The sequence below is a fragment of the Aythya marila genome (genome assembly GCF_965140915.1).
Source record: "Aythya marila genome assembly, chromosome: 8".
Classification (NCBI taxonomy): Eukaryota; Metazoa; Chordata; class Aves; order Anseriformes; family Anatidae; genus Aythya; species Aythya marila.
The window spans coordinates 13,248,625-13,268,107 of NC_139049.1; the positions used below are offsets into that span (position 1 = coordinate 13,248,625).

At 39.6% G+C, this 19,483-nt stretch overlaps 1 protein-coding gene across 8 annotated transcripts in view; it reads right to left on the minus strand.

Moving 5' to 3' along the window:
- Window positions 1-19,483, minus strand: part of RABGAP1L (RAB GTPase activating protein 1 like) — a gene marked incomplete at its 5' end in the record, with an annotated part of 249,414 nt that overhangs the window by 215,598 nt on the left and 14,333 nt on the right. For 6 of the 8 annotated variants that reach the window (XM_082766621.1, XM_082766619.1, XM_082766620.1 and 3 more), the window contains 3 exons: window positions 1,111-1,321; window positions 1,680-1,866; window positions 2,510-2,674. In XM_082766621.1, the coding sequence (XP_082622747.1) occupies window positions 1,111-1,321; window positions 1,680-1,866; window positions 2,510-2,641 (530 nt within the window). Of the gene's footprint in view, window positions 1-1,110; window positions 1,322-1,679; window positions 1,867-2,509; window positions 2,675-6,355; window positions 6,462-9,077; window positions 9,097-19,483 lie in introns of those variants that run through there. The other 2 variants (XM_082766624.1, XM_082766623.1) reach the window with 2 other exon arrangements.

Here is a 19,483-nt window from a genome sequence, read left to right on the forward strand (position 1 = left end):
AAGCATGCAGTGCAATTTCCTAATTCAAATGAAGTATTGCCATAACCTCAAATCCGCAAATGAAATCTTAAATCGAGTTCAAAGACCAAAATGGAAGAAAATAATTTATATGCCTAAAGCTCTCTCTGTCTAGGGAAGATTATAGTCAACACAGTTTTCACAAGAAGATGAAGAAAGAAGGTCAAGAAGCTCAGACATTTAATTTATCAAGAAACTAAGGACAAGAGTTAAATTAGACCAAGAACCCATGTCTCTTACCAGAGGAAGACAGGAAATGAAGGAAATCTAACCAGATTCTTTAGAAATCTCAACTTCAGAGTTAAAATAAATAAGTAAAAACCCCTGAATATTAAGATGCTCCCTATTTCTGGATGTGGGGCCGCTGCAGATAAAACCTTTATTGTATTCTGATTAACAGGACATTTTCATCACTAATTAAAAGATCCTTCTCACAGGAAACAAAAAAATGTTTTCTACTATCTGGAGATAATCGACGCATGCATTGTGAGACAGGCACAGGTGAGACCTCGCTTTACCATAGCTATGTCTTGAAGTAGAGTCTAACATCTCAATCCCTCAAGAAGAATGAAAGAATAAAACAAACTCCCTCAGCTAACCCAAGACCTGCAGGACTACCACTACCTCAACGTATTTACCTTGCAGGTGATTACACAATAGAAAAAAATGGGAGAAAACAGGCATCATCAGCTCTCCCTTTCCAAAATACCAGTAATCGTTGAACAAGATGCTTATGTGGCTCTACAGCTAACAAGTGGGCAGTTACTGATAATTAGTACAGAGAATTTGACCCTCAGAGTAATCCCACACTGAAAAGATCCAGCTTCACATTTCATTTTCATGATTCATTGGTTTGAAAAGGCTGAAATCAACCTTCATAGGCTTTAGGGAAAATAACCACAAAGCAGCGAATGGGTTCACAAATGCAGCGCTTCCACAGATAAATCGCTTCCCTTTCAAAGACAAAGTTTTCCACTGTAGCGTACAAGAATCCTAGCCCCAAATCCAACAACTCTACTTCCCCACGTGAGCAACAAAGAACTCGTCTTTTACACGTCTGTGCAAGTAACAAAAGGAACATTTGTACATTACCTTACAGAGCCTTCTGGAACATTTGGAACATAAAGCGTTACGGGTAAAGGGGCCTGACATGAGTATTTCATGTTTGCCATGGCACGTAGAGCTTCTGGCTCGTTCCGAGGGGCAGACACCTTCATGCAACCTAAATAAGTCAGTTTGTTAAACAATACACTGTCCTCTTCCAGGGGTTCAGTAGGAGAAGATGGCCTTGGTGCAGACACTTCTGAAAATGAAGAAAACGTTTGTTTGTTTTTTTTTTTAACTATTTGGTTTTATTTTTCACATATGGTTTTCTGAATAAGTTTAAGAGCAAAATCTCCAGTTGCTTCTGAGAAGCATGGGAGTAAGAAGTCCAACTCCAACAGTAAGAAATCCACTCAGCAGCTTAATATTAATATTGACCAAAACTGAATAGCAAGGGGTATTGATCCAAGCACGATCTGTACAGGCTATTCTCCAGAACAGTTACCAAATGAAGTTCCAGAAAGCATTATATTCGTTTTAACTTCAAACTTTAAAGGAAAGAACTGCCATATATGATTGGGAACAGGATATAAGATGAGGAAGCATTTTGTCAATACCTGTAGCAGAAGGGTCTAAAACAAGGTGCAAAGATGGCTGATTTGTTTGATCTGCTGACCCATTTCCAGCTGCCTGGCTGCAGGCATCACTGGAACCTTCTTGGAGAGCGTTGTTCTGGTCTTTTTCAGAATCCCTCAGTATCTCTTCCATTGCCTTCTCCAGCTGATCATCTCCATTCGAAAATACCTGTAAGTAGAAGGGTATGACAGTTTTTATAGCTACTTGTAGTTTGACTATTACATTTTACAATCTTTACAATCTAGGAAAACAAGTAACCTGGCCACAGCTGCATTCTTCCTCCTGAGTCACACAACACACCAGAAGTGGAGCCAGCTACTTCCATTCTATTTTCACCTGGCAGACTGCTACACTACCCACTCACCAGTCAAAATTGGCAATAAGTTTCTAGTTTCAGAGGACACTAATGTATACCTCAAAGCTTAGTACTAAATTGCACTGAAACCAAAGATCTCAGAATCAAGAAAATTAAATCAAATATAACCCAGTGTATCCTCCCATTATGTACACTGCACATATGCACACTGCTAGCCCAACAACCATCTAAAACCTACAGACACCTCTTCAGTTAACGGGTTTGTGTGCTTAGATTCTCCATTCAAAGAATATAACAGACTTTGTTGCAGATTTTTCCTTATAGAAAAATCTTATAGAAATCTTATAGAATCTTTTCTTATAGAAAAATCTTATTTTCTTAGCCATATCCAATCCATTTCAATTGTTTCATCAATTGTCCCACACCTACAAGGGGTGCAAGTATATGGAAACAGCAGGAATCTTAATACTTATTTAAAATAAAGCAGTAGTAAACCTTTAGCTGAGGTTTTTCATCTTTTCCAGAGTCCTCAGACTGCTGATTAACCAGGACAAAATCTTCATTAATTAACGAGGATACAGTTTCAGGAATTCTACTGGCTTTACTAAATGATGTTTTGACTTCCATCTCAGGTCAGTAGTCTTCTCCTGCCAAAATAACCTAAAGAAGAAGGAAAATGTTAAGGAATGAGTTTCCAAGCTGTAAATAATATGATAATAGTTGTAATAGGAAGTTTCTGTACGATAATATCATACTTAAAGTCACACAAATTCATTACAATGTGCTTGATGACATTTCTCAAACTGATTTCATTGATATACAAGTTCATTTTTAATAGGAAGTGTGATTTTTAGGGTGTCTAATTAAAAATTCTATGATTCAACAGCAGAAACCGTTATCTATGTGTATGGGTACCACAAAAACAAGCCTACTTTGGAGCTTACACTTCTGTTTATAATCCTCCAGAGCCTGCTCCCTCTATCTCCCAAATTCCCACCTTTTTCCTTTCTCCCTCATAAAGATCTGTTTCTTAACTAGAGTGGCATACAGGTTATGTGAAGATGCAGATAATCTGATAACTCGTTTTCCAGAAATTATGTATCGAAGTGTATACTATACAAATTAAAACATATTTAACAGGCTATTATGTTAGTTGTTTTTTCATTATTATATCTACTGATGAAGTCAAAGATGATACTAAACCACAATCACATCCTTCTCAGCAAGTTTCTCTGAAATTGTCTACAATAGAGTTAATTCTGTTACTTGCACAAACAAAGCAAAGAAATAGCCTGTAAATACTTGAACAAGTTTTCTCCTGTCCACAAAGGGGAAAAAAATAACAAAAAATAGCAATTTATTGGTATTTCTTTACATAGCAAGTTCATTAAAAAACAAAAGCAAACAAACACAAAAGCCCTGCACAATCAAGACCAATACCAGAACTTCAGAATGTCGACAGCTACTGTAGGTATCCAACACAAAGAAATCATCACCTACATCAATTCAGAACGTCTTTCCTGGTCCCTTAGGGAACAACATCCTAGAATGAAGAACACTGGACAATACATGCTATTTTCAAAATAAAGTATATCTGTGATTTTTTTCTCTTTAAAATGTGTGTGTGTATATATATATATATACACACACACATATAATTACTTTTTTTTTCCCCAGATACTTTTGATAAATAGCAGATACCTGCAGACATGGTATGCTTCCATATCAATTTCCCGAAAAATCCTAGTCTGGCTAAGCACTGGGCATTGGTGTGCGTAAGCCACAGAGTTCTGAAGGATCACTTAGAGCAGTGGGGGACAAAAACTGCTCCCTACTGCCATATTTGCAAGGCCGAACACAATTTTTACCTTGATGTAGAGACCTAAAACACTGCTTGGGCCCTGCCTCCTTCTGAGCTACAGTTTCAAAACAAGAAGTGATCACGAAAAGAACGCAAATTTAGGTCTACCTAGAGGGAACTACAAAAACATCACTTAAGAAAAGCCATGAAAGCCCTCTTCCTTTCTCAGCAAGCGTTATTTAAACCTGCTAGCTACAAGAAGCAGTTCAGTAATTTGGAATCAAAAGACAAACGTGGGAACTACGCTTTCAATACAAAAATATTTTGTATCACTTTTGAAACCACAGTCAATATGCTTTTGGTCTTTTAAAGACTTGGTTTGTCAAAACCATGTACACACAGCTCCACCAAAATATTTTCCCTCTCCCTAACGCAGTCACAATTTTACCTTTCAAGGCAGCGAGGGCATTATACCCAGAAGTCTCAGAGCAACTAAAGAACTCAAATTCTTCAAATAACTAACTTGTATTATAGCACAAAAATTTGCTAGGAGACTCACGTTAGAAAAAGGCCACCAAGCAATGGCTAAAATACTGAGAGAGAGATTAGAAATTTGGATCAGCAGTGAGTTGAACTCACAAGCAGGAATTTTTTGCAGACAAATGATGTAAGGTGAGCTCTGCCCAAGCCTCAGTAATGGATTCACCACTGCTGTCAGTTTTGTTTCAGTGTTTTGAAGTATCTTTGCTTTAAAGGTCTTTCTGGCAAGAGACAAAACCAAATCTATATATACGACACTGAGTACATTATGAGCAGTTTATTAACCCCATCTAGTTGCTTTTTAACAAATGTAATCTTGGAAAAATGTTACTGAAGAACCTATCTATTATTTGCAATAAAGAGCCAGTCCAACTGAAAATGAGTATTAATTTCAAAGCCAATCCTCAATACAATAGCAGAACGTCACTTTATGGAATTCTTTGAAGGCGATGAAAAAACAAATACAGGTAAAGCCAGAGAAAATGATAACAAAACAAGGAAGGCATACTGAGGTTTTTTCTTGCCTTATGTGGATAAAGATAGTTTAAGGGAAGTCCTACTTCCTAAATAAGGAAGACGAAGGAAGTATTATAAACAGCAGATGACTGCAGGGAGTTTCTAATTCTGTGCAAATTTGCTAAAAGCATACCATACGCATTCTTGCAATTACATTCAATTTGCAAAGCACTTAATGTATTTTAGAGCATAGTTCAAGCTTGAACCACCACACTGAGTGCAGACACATACCTTTTTCCAGACACAGCTATACTAGCTGAATAAATTACCACCCCGACCTTTTCATTCCAGCCTACTCCAAGCTGCCATCAGCATTATTCACCCGATGCTCTTTACCCCAACTCAGTTAAAACCCCGGCAGTCTCCACTTGACAGCCAAAGATGAACACGCACAGGTCAGCCGTTCAGGAGGTGAGTTCCTTGACCAGAAGAATGCTTCTCTACACTCCTCATCCCACACAAGCACAGTTACAAGTCTACAAACCACACAGGTCTTCTGCTAAGACCACCTCTTGATGCCCATGATAGACATCATGCCAGGTGACAAATTAAAAATAATGGAAACTATGGAAAACGTGGATATTATAAGGATGAACATCTCACTGTGAACAGATTGCTCGTTTCCTCCCCCTTTCAAGTCACATGCCATTCAGAAAGCAAAAGCTTTCCATACAATATTGCATGACCAATCTGTGATCAAAAATAATTTTTAATGCCTGAAAATATACCAAGAATCGTGATCAAGTTGTACTCAAAATTAAACCATTTTACTTAAGTTCATGAGCGTCTAATAATTTGACTAGGGGTCTCAAGAAGATTACTGAGATTTATAGCATTTTAAGAAGTAAGCTACATAGAGGGAAAACGATGTTTGTTTATTTTTTCCACATCATAAATACACGGGTTCTAATACTTCAGCTAAGCACTTTTGAAGAAAAGCGATGAAGAGAATAAAAACCTCATTTGAATGAATCAAGGTTATTTGGGGAACAGAAGGAATAGAACACCTGAGAGGGTTTTTTATACTGTATTAACAAGAAAAAAGGCAAACGACTTCTGGACATCAGTAGATCATTATGTTATTTCCCTTTCTTCATTAGCTTCACCCCATATTAAGGACTTTCAGTCCTTAGTCATTGCAGAGTTATAAACCTGAACTCCCCTTTTCCTTACAAAAGTCAAAAAACAAATGACAGTATCACAAGTAGGCATATGCAAAGAACAGGCCCCCTACTAAACTCAGAAATATTTTTTTTTATATATTTTTTTTAATTATTGTTGATTGCATTAATCAGAACGTATAGACGGCTATACAGCCTACAGTCCTGTTCAGTTTATTCCCTGAAATTACCAGCAGATGATCCTGGAGCTGAAGGCTCTCTCAGAATACTCAATGAAAGAGGTTTAGCATTTGTATTCAGTTACTTCTCAAACTGCACTTGACAGTCAGGGACAGGAAAGTCCATAGAAGTAACACACCTCACCTGCTTTTGCATGAAGTCCAGTGGCTTTGTTTAAGCTGCTAATGCAGTTTCAAATGGTGTGAATACACCTTCGGGTCTGGCAACAGCACTCAAAGGATAAAAACCACAGGCTAGACGGTCACTACCCAAACCAGCAGGGCGAAGAGTCAGAAGGGCTCGTCCAACAATGCCTTCAAAAAGATGACAATAAATTGTGCTTTCAAAGTTCTCTTGACAGTAATACTGGAAGTATGTACTACTACCGCAAGGAAGTAATTTCTACAAAAGAAGTATCTTGAGCAGTCACATTCTTTCCTGTAGAGAAGATAATTCTTCCTCCACACTGATGAGCAATACCACAAAGAAAACAATTCAGAAACTCAGCAACAATTACTCAGGAAGAAATTATCCCAAAACTCTGCTAAATAAAGCAACTGTATGATGAAACAACTGCAATTCTAAAAGAGGAACAATCTCAGAAAGGGCTTTCTGACAAACAGCTTTTCAAAACAAAATATATTGGACATAGAAAGTAATCAGATTTACCTAAAAGAGGGGGGCGGGGGGGGAAGAACTTCCTCTGCAAAATATTTTAAGTTCTAGTGGTACTATGACAAACGAAGAAAAGCTGTTGCTTTTCTCCATGAGCTTTACACCGCTCATTTTGTCTTTCTGTACTTCAGTTCCCAACACCTTGCTTATACAAAGTCCTAGACAAAAGCTAAGCCACTCCTGTTGGACTACGAGTGTTTTGTGGCCAGAGACCAGAACTCACTGCATATGCGTACAGTGCTAAGCGTTAGAAGGCCCAAACCTAGGAGCTTCTCTGCTTCATTCCAATAAGGCACCATGGGTTCATCGCAACTGCCAAAGCCAGCCTCAGTGGCAGAAGAGCAAGAGAAGCTGAAGAACAGCAGCTCTGGAGGACTCATGTCTTCCACAGGAAAGAGAGAATCAAAGGAAGGGTCAGCGACTTTCCAGAAGGGACTTGCTTTGCAGACCTGACTAAATTCAGAAAGTTCCTCAGACTGGTCCCCATTAGCAAATGCCAACTTTAACAGGAACTAATCTTCTGAAGCAGTTACCTGACATTTTTGTGTTTACTTTCAGTTCACGTTCGAGTATTTCAAAGTTACTGCTGATGTTCACTGTAGGTTTGGCCTATATTTCATTTTCTTTCAGTATTACATTCAACATACCAGTAAACAAATCCTACTTCTTTTCAGAACTGATATTCTTCAAGGGACTCTGTGGGAGCTTTCCGAATTGGAAAGTCTCATAAAACTATGCAGTGATTCACCTTCTGCTAACAGATGTTTGAAGTGCAAATGTACACCGAGAAGCGTAACTTGTTCCCTTTTTGAGCCACACAATGCAACGCACGTGTGCGAAAAGAGCATTTAGCCAACTTCACTTGAAAGCACAGATGTGACTTAGAGTTGCAGTTTGCTGAAGTGGTGGGCATTATATTTTAATTTGCTGCTAAGGAAGCTGGAAACCAGACAGACGTGGACAGTCCTACACACACACACACACAAATAACCGAGTATCTTTACCATTACTTTGTATTTTAAGCAGCATGTCAAAACACTGCTACCAGAAGTCTCACCCAGTGAGGTAGCTACCACTAGAGAGGCATACCTTCTTCAGAAAGCCAACAAACACTTCACAAAGCTTTAGCTTTTCAATGCTTTTTCACTCAAAGACTGAATAGCTTTCTAAAATTCCTTACTACATTGTACGTTTAAGCAGCGCAGCTAACCATCTCCCACAAAATCCTTTTCTTTCCTATTGACCGAGTACATGCATATGCAGCTGAAAACCCTACGTTTCATAAAACCAGTGCATAAATCTCACCAAAATCAACAGCACTGTAATTTTACTCTTAATGCCAAATTCTCTCTGTGTAATGTTCTTATAAGAAGCTAAGTCCCTATGTTCACACTACTACTGGTCCATGATCCATCAATTGTTTCCCAAAATCCTAGTTCTGGCTGTGAAAGGCATTGTAAAGAACATCTGGAAAAAACAAAATTAGCATTTACTTGGCTTACCAATACTGTTTCCTGAAATTAAAATCAACCTAACACAAAGAGATTGCTGCTGTATAAAACATTAAAACATATCATATTAAAATATTAATACGTATAGATATGTATATGTATAAAAGCATCTTCTAATTTCCATTAAAGCAATGTTAAGAGCTCAAAACAACAACAGGAAAAAAAACAACCACACACACACACAAGAAAAGAAAAATCAACCATATAACTGAAAAGTAACCACAGAGCTTATTTTGGCAACACTGCCTCCTCTGTGAAAGCAAACTCCTATTTAATACACAACAGCAAATAATGAGGCTGTTCACAGACAGCAGACTGTTTTGAGTTGTTGTACCGGGTGCCTAGATACAGAGAAACAAGAGGCCTAGATACAGACTGGTCTTATGTCAATTTTGTAGCCAAGGAATAACTCTTAAAGGAAGACAGAAACAAAAGAAAACTACATAAACAAGAAAATGTATATTTTCCTTCAAAAGCATACTGCACACAGATCTTACAAAATAAATTTTAGCACAACCTTTTAAACAGATCCCATTTTGAATGCCATGCTCTTTATTCTAAAGGAGAGAAACTGCTTTGCTGAGCTGAAACTGGATTATGCATAAGCCACTGAACCACTCAAAGATTGCAGAGATGAATAGTTTGGGAGTCATTCTGGGAAAACTGCTGGTCTTATTCACCTTAACTCTAAGATGACCAGTGTGAAGAACCCTTCCAGAACGATGGTAGGCATGTGCTTGGCATATCAGCGGAGTGTGACTCAGGCAAGGAAGCAGCTGACATTTACAGCCCAGCAGAGAAGGGCCATCTCTTCTCTTCAGCAGAGATCAGCCACCGCTGCAAATCAAAGGCAAGAGGGAAGATGAGGAGCAGATGTAAAACAAACCCAATCCACCAATCCAAACCCCCTACAATTTAGGGGCAGAGGGAAGGGTATCATAAATGCTAGATGAAAGATCAGTCCAGGTGAATGAAAAAACATCAGGTAAGCTGCTAGCCACAGAGGTAGCCGCCAGTAAGCTGGATACTTTCATTTGCACAAACTCCACAAACCAAGAAAAAAGCATTGCAGTGAACAAGCTACACGCTAGACAAAACAGAGTTACAAATAAGGTTGAGGGGGGTGTTTTTAGGAAGAGAGAAACAATTATTCAGGCCTAAGATTTGTCCACACGCACAAGTGAGTGGCAGGAGAAAGGAGCTAACAAACAGACGACACCAGCATACCTGCTTCTTACTGACGCATGCTACTTTATGCTGTTTACAAGTATAACCAGTAGCAGCTAATCCAATTAGTATTGAACCAATTTAAAGAATTTTTTTATATTCTGCCAATTAAAAGCAAAGCTATTGTCCTCTCTATCCACCTTTCAAAATATACACTTCAGAAATAAGTGTAAATATGGCAGCTTCCACTACCCTACAGAGGTTACTCTTTTTGTGTCTTATGGCAGAAACACACACAAATACAGTAAATCTGCACATCAAGTGTTCTGGTACCCAGGCTTACTCGGTAGCCTCCCAGGATTTCAGACAACTTGCTTAAGCACAGCAGCTCGTTGTACCTCAAGGACAGAGCAACCAACGTAAATGAGCCCTGAAGTACTTCTTCACACTGCTTTCCTGCCATCAGCTAAGCACTAACACTTGGCTTCTTGGGCCGGTAAGTCATTTCTTACTTTGGAAAATATAAGGTAGCAGCAAAGAGTGCCCGATTTTTCTCAGCTACAGTCTGCCTGGGCAGTACGTCGGTTTCCTCTGCTCTTCATTGCAAGATGATGCTTCCAGGCAGCATTCAAACCGAACCCAAGCACTAGCTAATTTACTAAACCATATGGCCACTCACTCCAAAAATCTCATGACCTATATTCCAGAGGGTGGCAGTAGCATAGGACAACCAGTGTTTTAAAAGGGTGTTAATGTTTTATTCCCTAATAGTAAAAATAACAGCATCAGTTCAATTTAGCCCATGGGACAACCTCTCTCCATTAAATACACTGAAAGTTTTAACCAGGTATTTTCTCCACAAGCTATTATTTCCAAATTAAAGAAAAAAAAAAAAAAAGACACACCATGATGTAATGCAAAGCAGACCATATGGAAAAACAGGCTGATCTAAGGCAGTAGAGATCCTGGGTGCCAATCTTTCCCTGTGCCAAACGAGTGCCTTATGAAGTGTCTCTTCCAGACACCTCGATTCACTGCCTGCCTCCTGAGCTACTACACCCCTTGTTCCTCAGAGGAATCTGTGCCATACATTACAATTGTGATCTTAAGTTTGCAGAATAAATTTGGGGAATATTAAGTTTCACAGATTCAAGATGAAATTACAGTGTTTTGTTCACAACCCCAGGAACTACCTTTGTGCTCTCTGACCACAGGAAGTGAGATTCCCACTTCTCAGATGCTGTTAAACTGCAGCTGGTCAAACGCTACCACCGCAGGCTGAACAAATGATACTTCCTAGCCTATTTTAATGTTATTTTCCTTAGTCGTGTCTTTCGTTCTAGCAGATGTCACAGCAATCATAAGCTGTAAATGAGCAGCCACTCCAGACTTTTTTTTTTCAACACTACTCATTTATGGATTTTCCAAAATGGCAAGACCTATGAGTTTTAGTTAGACAGCCACCAAAAGTTCTCCTGCTTTTGCAGCAAGACTGTCCAGTCTCAACAGTGCACCCAAAAATAGATAAGAAAAACATTTTCTTTATAACATAAAGCAAAACAAAGCTTCCCATTAAAAACAAATACTTTCTACAGAAGTAACACACTTAAAATCTTTTAGAATCCAAGCTAAGATCTTAAATCATCACTTGAAAAATTAAATATTTAGATAGAGCATGAAAAGATGGAGACAACAGTTCTTTTAAGGGCTCAGACTAACTGAAAGTGAAACCTCCTGAAAGTCAGGTTAACTGCTTCACATTGGGAAACCTGACTGTAGTAAGTACATAACGGTGTACACAACTAAAAGCTACAGTACGTGGCTTTAACTATTGCCTCCCTTAGTCCTGTGCATGTTGAACTGTAGAGGTGTAAACAGTATTTAGTTTTGATTTGACCAGTAAATTCTTAATACCTCTGCATGCCAGCAGTCATCTGCTGATATCCCACATTCCCCGGGCAAGTTTTTATAACGATATTCTGCGACGCCGCTCTAGAACTAGTTTCAAAGGTCATGACAGGTTTTAGAAGAATTGAGAAAATGAAAGTGGTTCTCTCCCAGAAAAACAGACTTCACTGGTAAGAACAGGGCACTACGTAACCAGATACACCTGGTACTAATAAACTGCTCTGTCCATCTAATCACATAATAATAACAATAAATTTCTATTTCTGCTTTTTCCATGTTAAGTCTGAAGGATCAATACAATTTGCTCATGTCATCAATCAAGATGAGAAGAAAGTGGTTTGGTCTCAACATGCAGGTCACTTCGTATTTTCCAAAGTCCCCAAACTCTTTTAGAAACTGGTAAGAGGCGCACATGAAACTTTCTGAAAGACACATGCCAAGGAATACCACATACCTTCCTTGACTAAAACAAAGCATTATGTATTTATTAAGAACTGTGCATTCTTTGGGAAGATTTTGGTTGTGTGATCTTTTTAACTAAACAAACCCATTCCAAAAAATCCTGAGCCAAAAAGATGCAGTTGGATTGGTTTGGGCTGTTGTTTTGTTTGTTTTTTAAAAAACACAGTCTCAATCTCTCAAAGGCTAAGTTAACTTCCCCCCCAAAAAAGCATGCTGTGCTGTGGGTTTCAGCACAATCTATGCGTGGTTGTCATTAAACATAAATATAAAACTCACTATCGATATTTACATACTACACTACTCCAATTAAACATTTTTACTTCACGAAACAAGAGGAGGGTATTACAGTCAACTAATGCAAAATATAAAATTCACAGAACTACTAATGACAGAAGTTCACCTTCTAATAATTACACAAGGATTTACTTTCCATAACAGCATTTTCAACATGCTACCTTGAGCACCACTATGGGAACATCCCATTATCAAGCCCCTAAGCTCAGGACAAGGCAGCAAAATGGCAGACATTCAGCTGAGAGACTGCAGGAGTGCAACAGGTAATGAGGGGGGGGGCCACAATAACCTCAAAGCCAGCGCTACAATGGATAAAGCTGACACCACCAGGAAAAAGCTGGAGTGAAGTGCCTAACTGACGCCTCACTGTTTTGGTGCTGAAATTTATACTCCACATTATCATTTGGATTTTTAAATCCTGCTATACTGCCAAGAAAAACAGAGTCAAAATTAGAAAGGAGCCACAGCCATGAACCTCTCAGATGCATCCCAGCAATACACTTTTAAAGTTTCGACACAATCAACTCTTACAACTCGTATTCACCTACCCAACGAAAGGACAGTAATTATTCTGATACCCATAAACTCGTTTAGCAGGACGTGCTGTAGGACATAACCATAGGGATCACTCATTTCCTTTCACACTCACAAAAGCCATTAATCCATGGGACAAGCAAACGATTTACAATGCAAGGAATCCAAACCCCAAACACAAAGTGCAACCTAGATGAGCTCCAGCATTCTGCCACGCATTCAAGTCGAACTTCAGTCTTCAACAAACCCAACAAAGTGTTCAAGCTCTGTGTGTAGCAGGGAACAAAAATTCACCTGTTCGCAAGTCCCAGCAAAGCAGATGGTATTCACTGCACTCCTACAGAGTGTAAGAACGGAACGTTACTGCGGCGCTTCCTGGGAGTTTCGTAGAAAATATATAAAATAACACAGCTGCTTTTTCCATGTTCCACAATACCACCTCAGAAAGCATACAGCTACCAGAAGGAACAAGAAGCAGGATCACAGAGGCCGGGGTGGAAACTGGGAGGATACACTGGAAGGAGCAGCACCTGTCTTTGTCTTACTACGTACCCTTTGTCCTTATCTCTCTGGCTACCACCAGAAGTTAGATACTCATCTACGCTGTCCCTCAGTTTGACCCCTTCATAGGGGGGTCTCAGTTTCTGATGTCTCAATAAAACAAAAAAAGAATCAAAATAGAGAAATTGTAATAGTCAAAGGCAAATATAGAAGCCGTAACAAGGAACTTCCAACTTCATGTTAGTCTTTTGGGGCTTGACAACTGATTTCCTTGGACGTTTTCATCAACCATCTCCTCTCTCCTAACAGTTTTTATACATACCTGCAGCAATGAACAGTTAACAATTAATGTTCAAAACAATGTGCAATCAGTTACTGAGTTTTCTGTGCCCTTAATCACTTTTTTTTTTTGACTTAAAAACACTGAACAGTTATTTCCCCCCCCCCCCCAAAAAAAAATAAATCTAGCTAACAGTTGCCAGTTTCTTGAAATTTTGTAAAGCCAAAACAAATGATTAAAGTATTAACAATTAGGATCAAGTATAACATGGATAAAAAAAAAAAAAACATTTTATGGTAAAGCTGTCCAGGAACAAACACAAACTGCACACAAACAGAAAGGACTGATATTTCCACAGGCTCATCTTCATTGCACTGCCCAGTCGGAGCTCTAATTCAGGTTTTACTCCCAGACCTACTACTGGCATGCACATCAAGCTCTCTTTCATCTCTTTCAACTTAATTGCTGTTTTGTACTCAGATGCTTACACACATGCCGATTCAAGCTGAAAACATCAATACTTACAAGCTACAGATAGTTCATTAATACCTTGAAGACACAGGAGGTGACGAACTGCCTAAAAAAGCTGCTTCCCCTCCCACCATCTGCTCCCACTGCGAGTGTCCAGGCAGTACCGCGCTGAAAGAGGCTGGACAACTTACGTGACTGACAAAGAACCCCAGGGAAAGAAAGGAGGATTAGAGCACTCCTTCAGCCACTGCAATGCTTGGCTCAGCAAGCCCCCGTGTTCACACAGCCACTGCACAGAACAGACAAAACCAGGCAGCAAGGACTGGGGACAACCGTTACTTAGGCAGCACTGCCACCAAGAAGTAACTTGTGAGATGTGAGTTCAAAATAACAGGAAATAATGAAAGCATACGCCAGAGGAACAAAATAAAGCATTGGGTTTGCAGAATGGAGGGGAAAGAAACCACGTCTCTGCCACAGGCACTTCAAATGGCCCAGCCTAAGGTTCTTGTTTTCCTTTTTTTTTTTTTCTCCTTCCAGAAGACCAGCCAAAAACTGTCTCCTGTGAAAAAAAAATCAATTTGCAGTGTTCAAACATTCTTAATGAAGAGAAATATACCAGCATGTTCCTTAAGTGTAAATAAATATAAATAAAAACCTGCAAATTATTTTTGCAAGCCTATTTTAAAAGTTTAGCCAGCTATTAAATTTCTACACCTATTTCTAACTTAAAGTTACGGATTTGGTTTTGTATATAAACAACCACATGATGACAATGCACCAACTAAGGCATTCCTTATATAATAATGGTACTGAACAGAAAAGCAATTCAATGCAGCAGTTGTTTATATTTATTGGTTTCTTAACAAGAAATATCTATAATAAAAAGTGTTATCTCCCTAATAATAATGAATATTATTAAAATTAACTAAACACTACTAAACGTACTAAACATATTGACATACTAAAAGTCAATCTTTAAGATTCTCAGACAAAGCCCTCGCTCATTTTTTCTTCCAAAAGGAAAATGAGAGCATTAGCTTACCAAACGCATGGACAGCTGCAACAGATCGCTGCCCAGTGCACAATTCCCACCAGGGAAAACTTGGTGCGTGTCTTAGGGTGCACATGACGGACCTAAGTTAGCCAGAACCAGCAGCTGTGCTCTACTAAACAGTGCCACTGTTGAACTCATCTCTGCACCCTGAAAGCACGGAGGTTTAAGAAGGGCTGTTCACTGCCAAAAGGGTACCTTTGGGACTTGGCCATGACTACGCAGTAACTCTCCTCTGGCAGCTCACACAGTTACATCCTGCAGTAGGAAACCTGCCCTATAGAAGCTGTGCAAAGGAAAGACTATAAAGAGAGAAAGTAGCAAATATTCTCACAACTGCATTTACCTGCAAGAAAAAGAAAACATCAGGGATTGGTCATAAATAAGCTCCTCAAAACAGGTTTTTTATGTTAAAAGGATTACCACCACGCGAGCTTTACAGCAAGTACCAAGAAAGGGCTTTGCTGCCCATTGCCCCCACGTCTGCTCCATGCCTCACCCAGGTCACCACCGCGCTACACCTCACTCCTCAGCCCAACAGCAATGAGGAAATCTTGCTCAGCCACCTACCAAACAGCTTTCGGGATCTGTTCTTAGATTCAGACACTGACAAATTCTATTCTGAGAATTTGCTGGTTCTTAAAAAACACCTCTTTTTTCTTCTGCCCCTTGGCCTCTTCTTTCCTATTCCGGAATCATGTGAGAGACCCTGAAAAGCAGTTGAACCATTAAGTCACGGAGTTATCGGCCACCACAAGGAACAAGCTTCACCGTAACAAGAGTTTACCAGCATCCGAACATAAAACGAACGATCACGTTGGAAAGGCAAACATCCAGGCTGCAATTTTACCATTACTACAGGGTTTATTGAGCACAGTACTGCATGGAAATGTAACTCCTCTCAAATACCTTCCACCAGCAATCAATTCTGAATTCCCAGCCACGCTACAAATCGTATTGCGAGACTGAATCAATGCCAGAGACCTACTCAGACCCCCACAGCTACGCTATAATTGACCTACCCAGCCAAAAACAGTACCAAGATAAACCTGTGGTTAAGTCAACATCAACACAAACCCAAACACTTACACCCATTCAGAAGTCACAGGCAACGTCAAGCACACACAGAGAGTTCAAACCACACAAGAACTTTCTTTTCAAACACTCTGCAGACTACAGCTCACCAACTTCCAGAACTACTTTATTTGTCCTTGAATTGCTAAGACATAAACACAAAAATAACATGTGCAGGGTTGAACAAGAGCATGAAACAAATTATCCCCTCCACACAGATAAAATGGTACAATTTCAAAGTTTTATTCCAGTGATTTCTAAAATGGGTTTATGCAGCAACAAAGAGATGTAAAATGAACTCCAATTGAAAGCACTTGTGTATGGATTGCATTGAGTATTAATTCAACCAGCTTGCTCCTAAGTATAAACAACTTGTTATTTACAGTGCACAACAGGGAAGGGCACACACTGAAGCTGTAAATTTCTACCTGGAATTTATTATTTTTAGTTGTGCCAAAAATTAAGGTCTGGTTCATTTTTTCAACTTGCTTTGTCTCTTTGGCACCAGAGTACACGCTGCCCTCTGCTTTTCAGACAGGACATGGAAAAGGTTGACATGCTTGGTGCCTGTTTTGCCCCAGTTTTCACTTGTAGGGCCTGCACTCAAGCCTCCCACACCCCTGCGCCTGGTAGCACAGTCTGCTGGAATGAAGAATGACCTCCAAAAGAAGGAGATGGAGTTTGGAAGCACTTGAGCAAGACAGAAGCACACAACTCTGTGTGCTTCCAGGTGGGTGCAACTTGGAGCCCAGAGGGAGCTGGCCAATGTCACAGAGACCACACTCTGCAAGTTTTTAAAAGGCTGTAAGCCTGGGGAAGGTTCCTTACAACTGCAAGAAAAGCAAGCATCACATCCAGCTTCAAGAGGGGTGGAAGAGGAAGACCTGGGTAGCTACAGACCAGCCTAAGTCCATGAGAGGACGATGGAGCAAACCGTCCTGCCCAGATGGACAAGAAGGTGACTGGGAACAACTAGTGTGGATTTACCAAGGGCAAATGACACCTGACCAACACACCAGCTTGCTGCAAGATGGCCCGTTTAGGGGATGATGGAAGAGCACTTCACACAGCAGGCAATCGACACGGTCTCTCATGGTATCCTCAGAGCCAGACTGGTGAGGCAGGCACTGGGTAAACAAGCAACATTTTTTTTCAGGAAATGGAAAGGACGTGGACATGCTCCTTTCAAAAGGATGGGGACAAGCTAGAGAAATGTGCTGGCAGGAGCCTCATGAAGTTCAACAGAGACAAGTGCAAAGTCCTGTATCCAAGACAGAATAAGCTAGTTATGTATTTAAGAATTGCAGCTGTCCTGTACATATAGGAAGCACTCATCTGATGCAGTACGCACAAACGTAAACATCCCTCGGCCACTTGCCCTTTAAACTTTTTTCCATTTTACCACTGTGCTTCCCTGTAACTCATACAGAAACATGTTTCTAGTGTTAATTTTGCACTTTTAAGCTCATTTGACCTAGAAAGAAAACACACCATCTTTGGTACTCTGATTCAAGTCTCAGGGATGACAAGACCAGGAAAGCAGAGGGCTGTGACCTGTCTTGCTTTGTGGCAGAAACTTTAATTTTTCTTCGGTCTGCTTAAAAACATTAGGAAGACCTTTGTTCCTGCTGCTCTTGCCAAAGAACAGGAAACATCTCCGCAAAGCAACAATATAACTGAGTTTTCCCACAATGGCCTTACTCATCTTTCAGAGTAATCTACTTAGCAGGTTTTAGAAACTTATTTAGGTATCACTTATAAGCAGTCACACACACACACACCAAACAAACCTTAAAAATCCATGGAGGTATTTTTTTAATACTTTGTAACACAACTTCTGTTTCTTGTTGAAGTTAAGAACACATGAAAAGGTGAAATAAATCAATTTCAATCTCTTTTCAAAAATTTCAAGCTTTGCCTCTCAAGCAGGATTCTATCAAAGCAAAGAGAAACCCCTAAGTGATCCAGGTTACAATAATGGCTCCTTTAAAAGCTGTACCATTAGAACAAACTAAGATTGAGGCTGGAACAAGCTGTCATAAATTTTAGTCTTATGAAAATATACTTTAAAACATCTTAGTCTTCTTTAAAAGAATACTTCTACAAAGCTTATGTTAATATTTGAAAGGTATGGTTCAATTTTCACTTAGGTCAACATTAAAATTCATGGGGAGAAAAAGCAATTACAGGAAAGATTAGTACAGCCAGTGGCCAGAAGGGAAAAAAGCTTCAGTGTTGCAATTTGACACATTTTTGCATCCATTTGTTTCAGAGTCCTGCTACACCAAAATTAAGAGTGCTGATACGGTGTATCAGTCCATTGGGTACACAGAATGGATATAACCTAATGACGAATTAATTCAAACTGGAAATCAGAAGGTTAGCAATTACTGAAGTCAGTCAAGTTTGAAATAACCTTCCTGTTATAACAGAAATAACAAAAATATATGGATGATTATTTTTAAATTTGAGCGGAATAACTGCACAAACACCCCTGTCTAAAAACACCCAGATCGTTCTTCACAATTAATGAATCAACGGCAGGTTTAGCGAGAAGAAAGGGTATGCAAAGGAGAGAGCAAACTGCTACTGGGGACAAGCAGAATTAAAATACAGAACCAGAGGTGGCTCTGCTGCTAAGAGAGAAGAGAAAAAAAAAAGACAAATGACACCAGGGTTTCATGACCAAGGGATGGCAGCACACAGGAGCTCCTACACCCTTAATATCACCTGCTACCTTCAACACAAGCACCATATACCAATCATACACTCAGGGCAGCTTCTTTTAGTAGCGGTGCCTTCTTAGATTAACTTACCGGCCATAAAAGCACGACCCAGATACCCATCACAGGCTGCGACTGCACCAGGACCGCAGCTGTTCCTTCCTCCCTACCAAAACACACTTCCTCCTCCTTCGGCTGGAGACAATATCCATAAGACCAGGCAAGTGAACTAGTTCAGGAAGTTGTTCTAACCAAAAAGTAACTTGGGAAGGGAAAAAAAAAAAAATAAGAAGTACTACTTTTTGCCCAGATTAGTTCTCTTGACTAACTCACTTCTTGGTTGCATGAGTCCCATTCATGACACAGGGAAGGAGTAACCACAACTCAGATTGTCTTCACTTGCCCTTGAGAACACACCAGCAACTTGGTTTCCCCAGAAAGCCACATTATGGCCTGGATGTTTTTGAAATTCCGTTACTAACATCACCGAATCTTGATCACTTTTCAAAGGACTGAATGCTGTTTTTAACTGAGCAGTACTACATTTTGCTGTAACTACCGTAAAGAGAACGTTGCAGAGTACTTCAAAAAACCACATTCTGAGTTAGCTTCAATTCC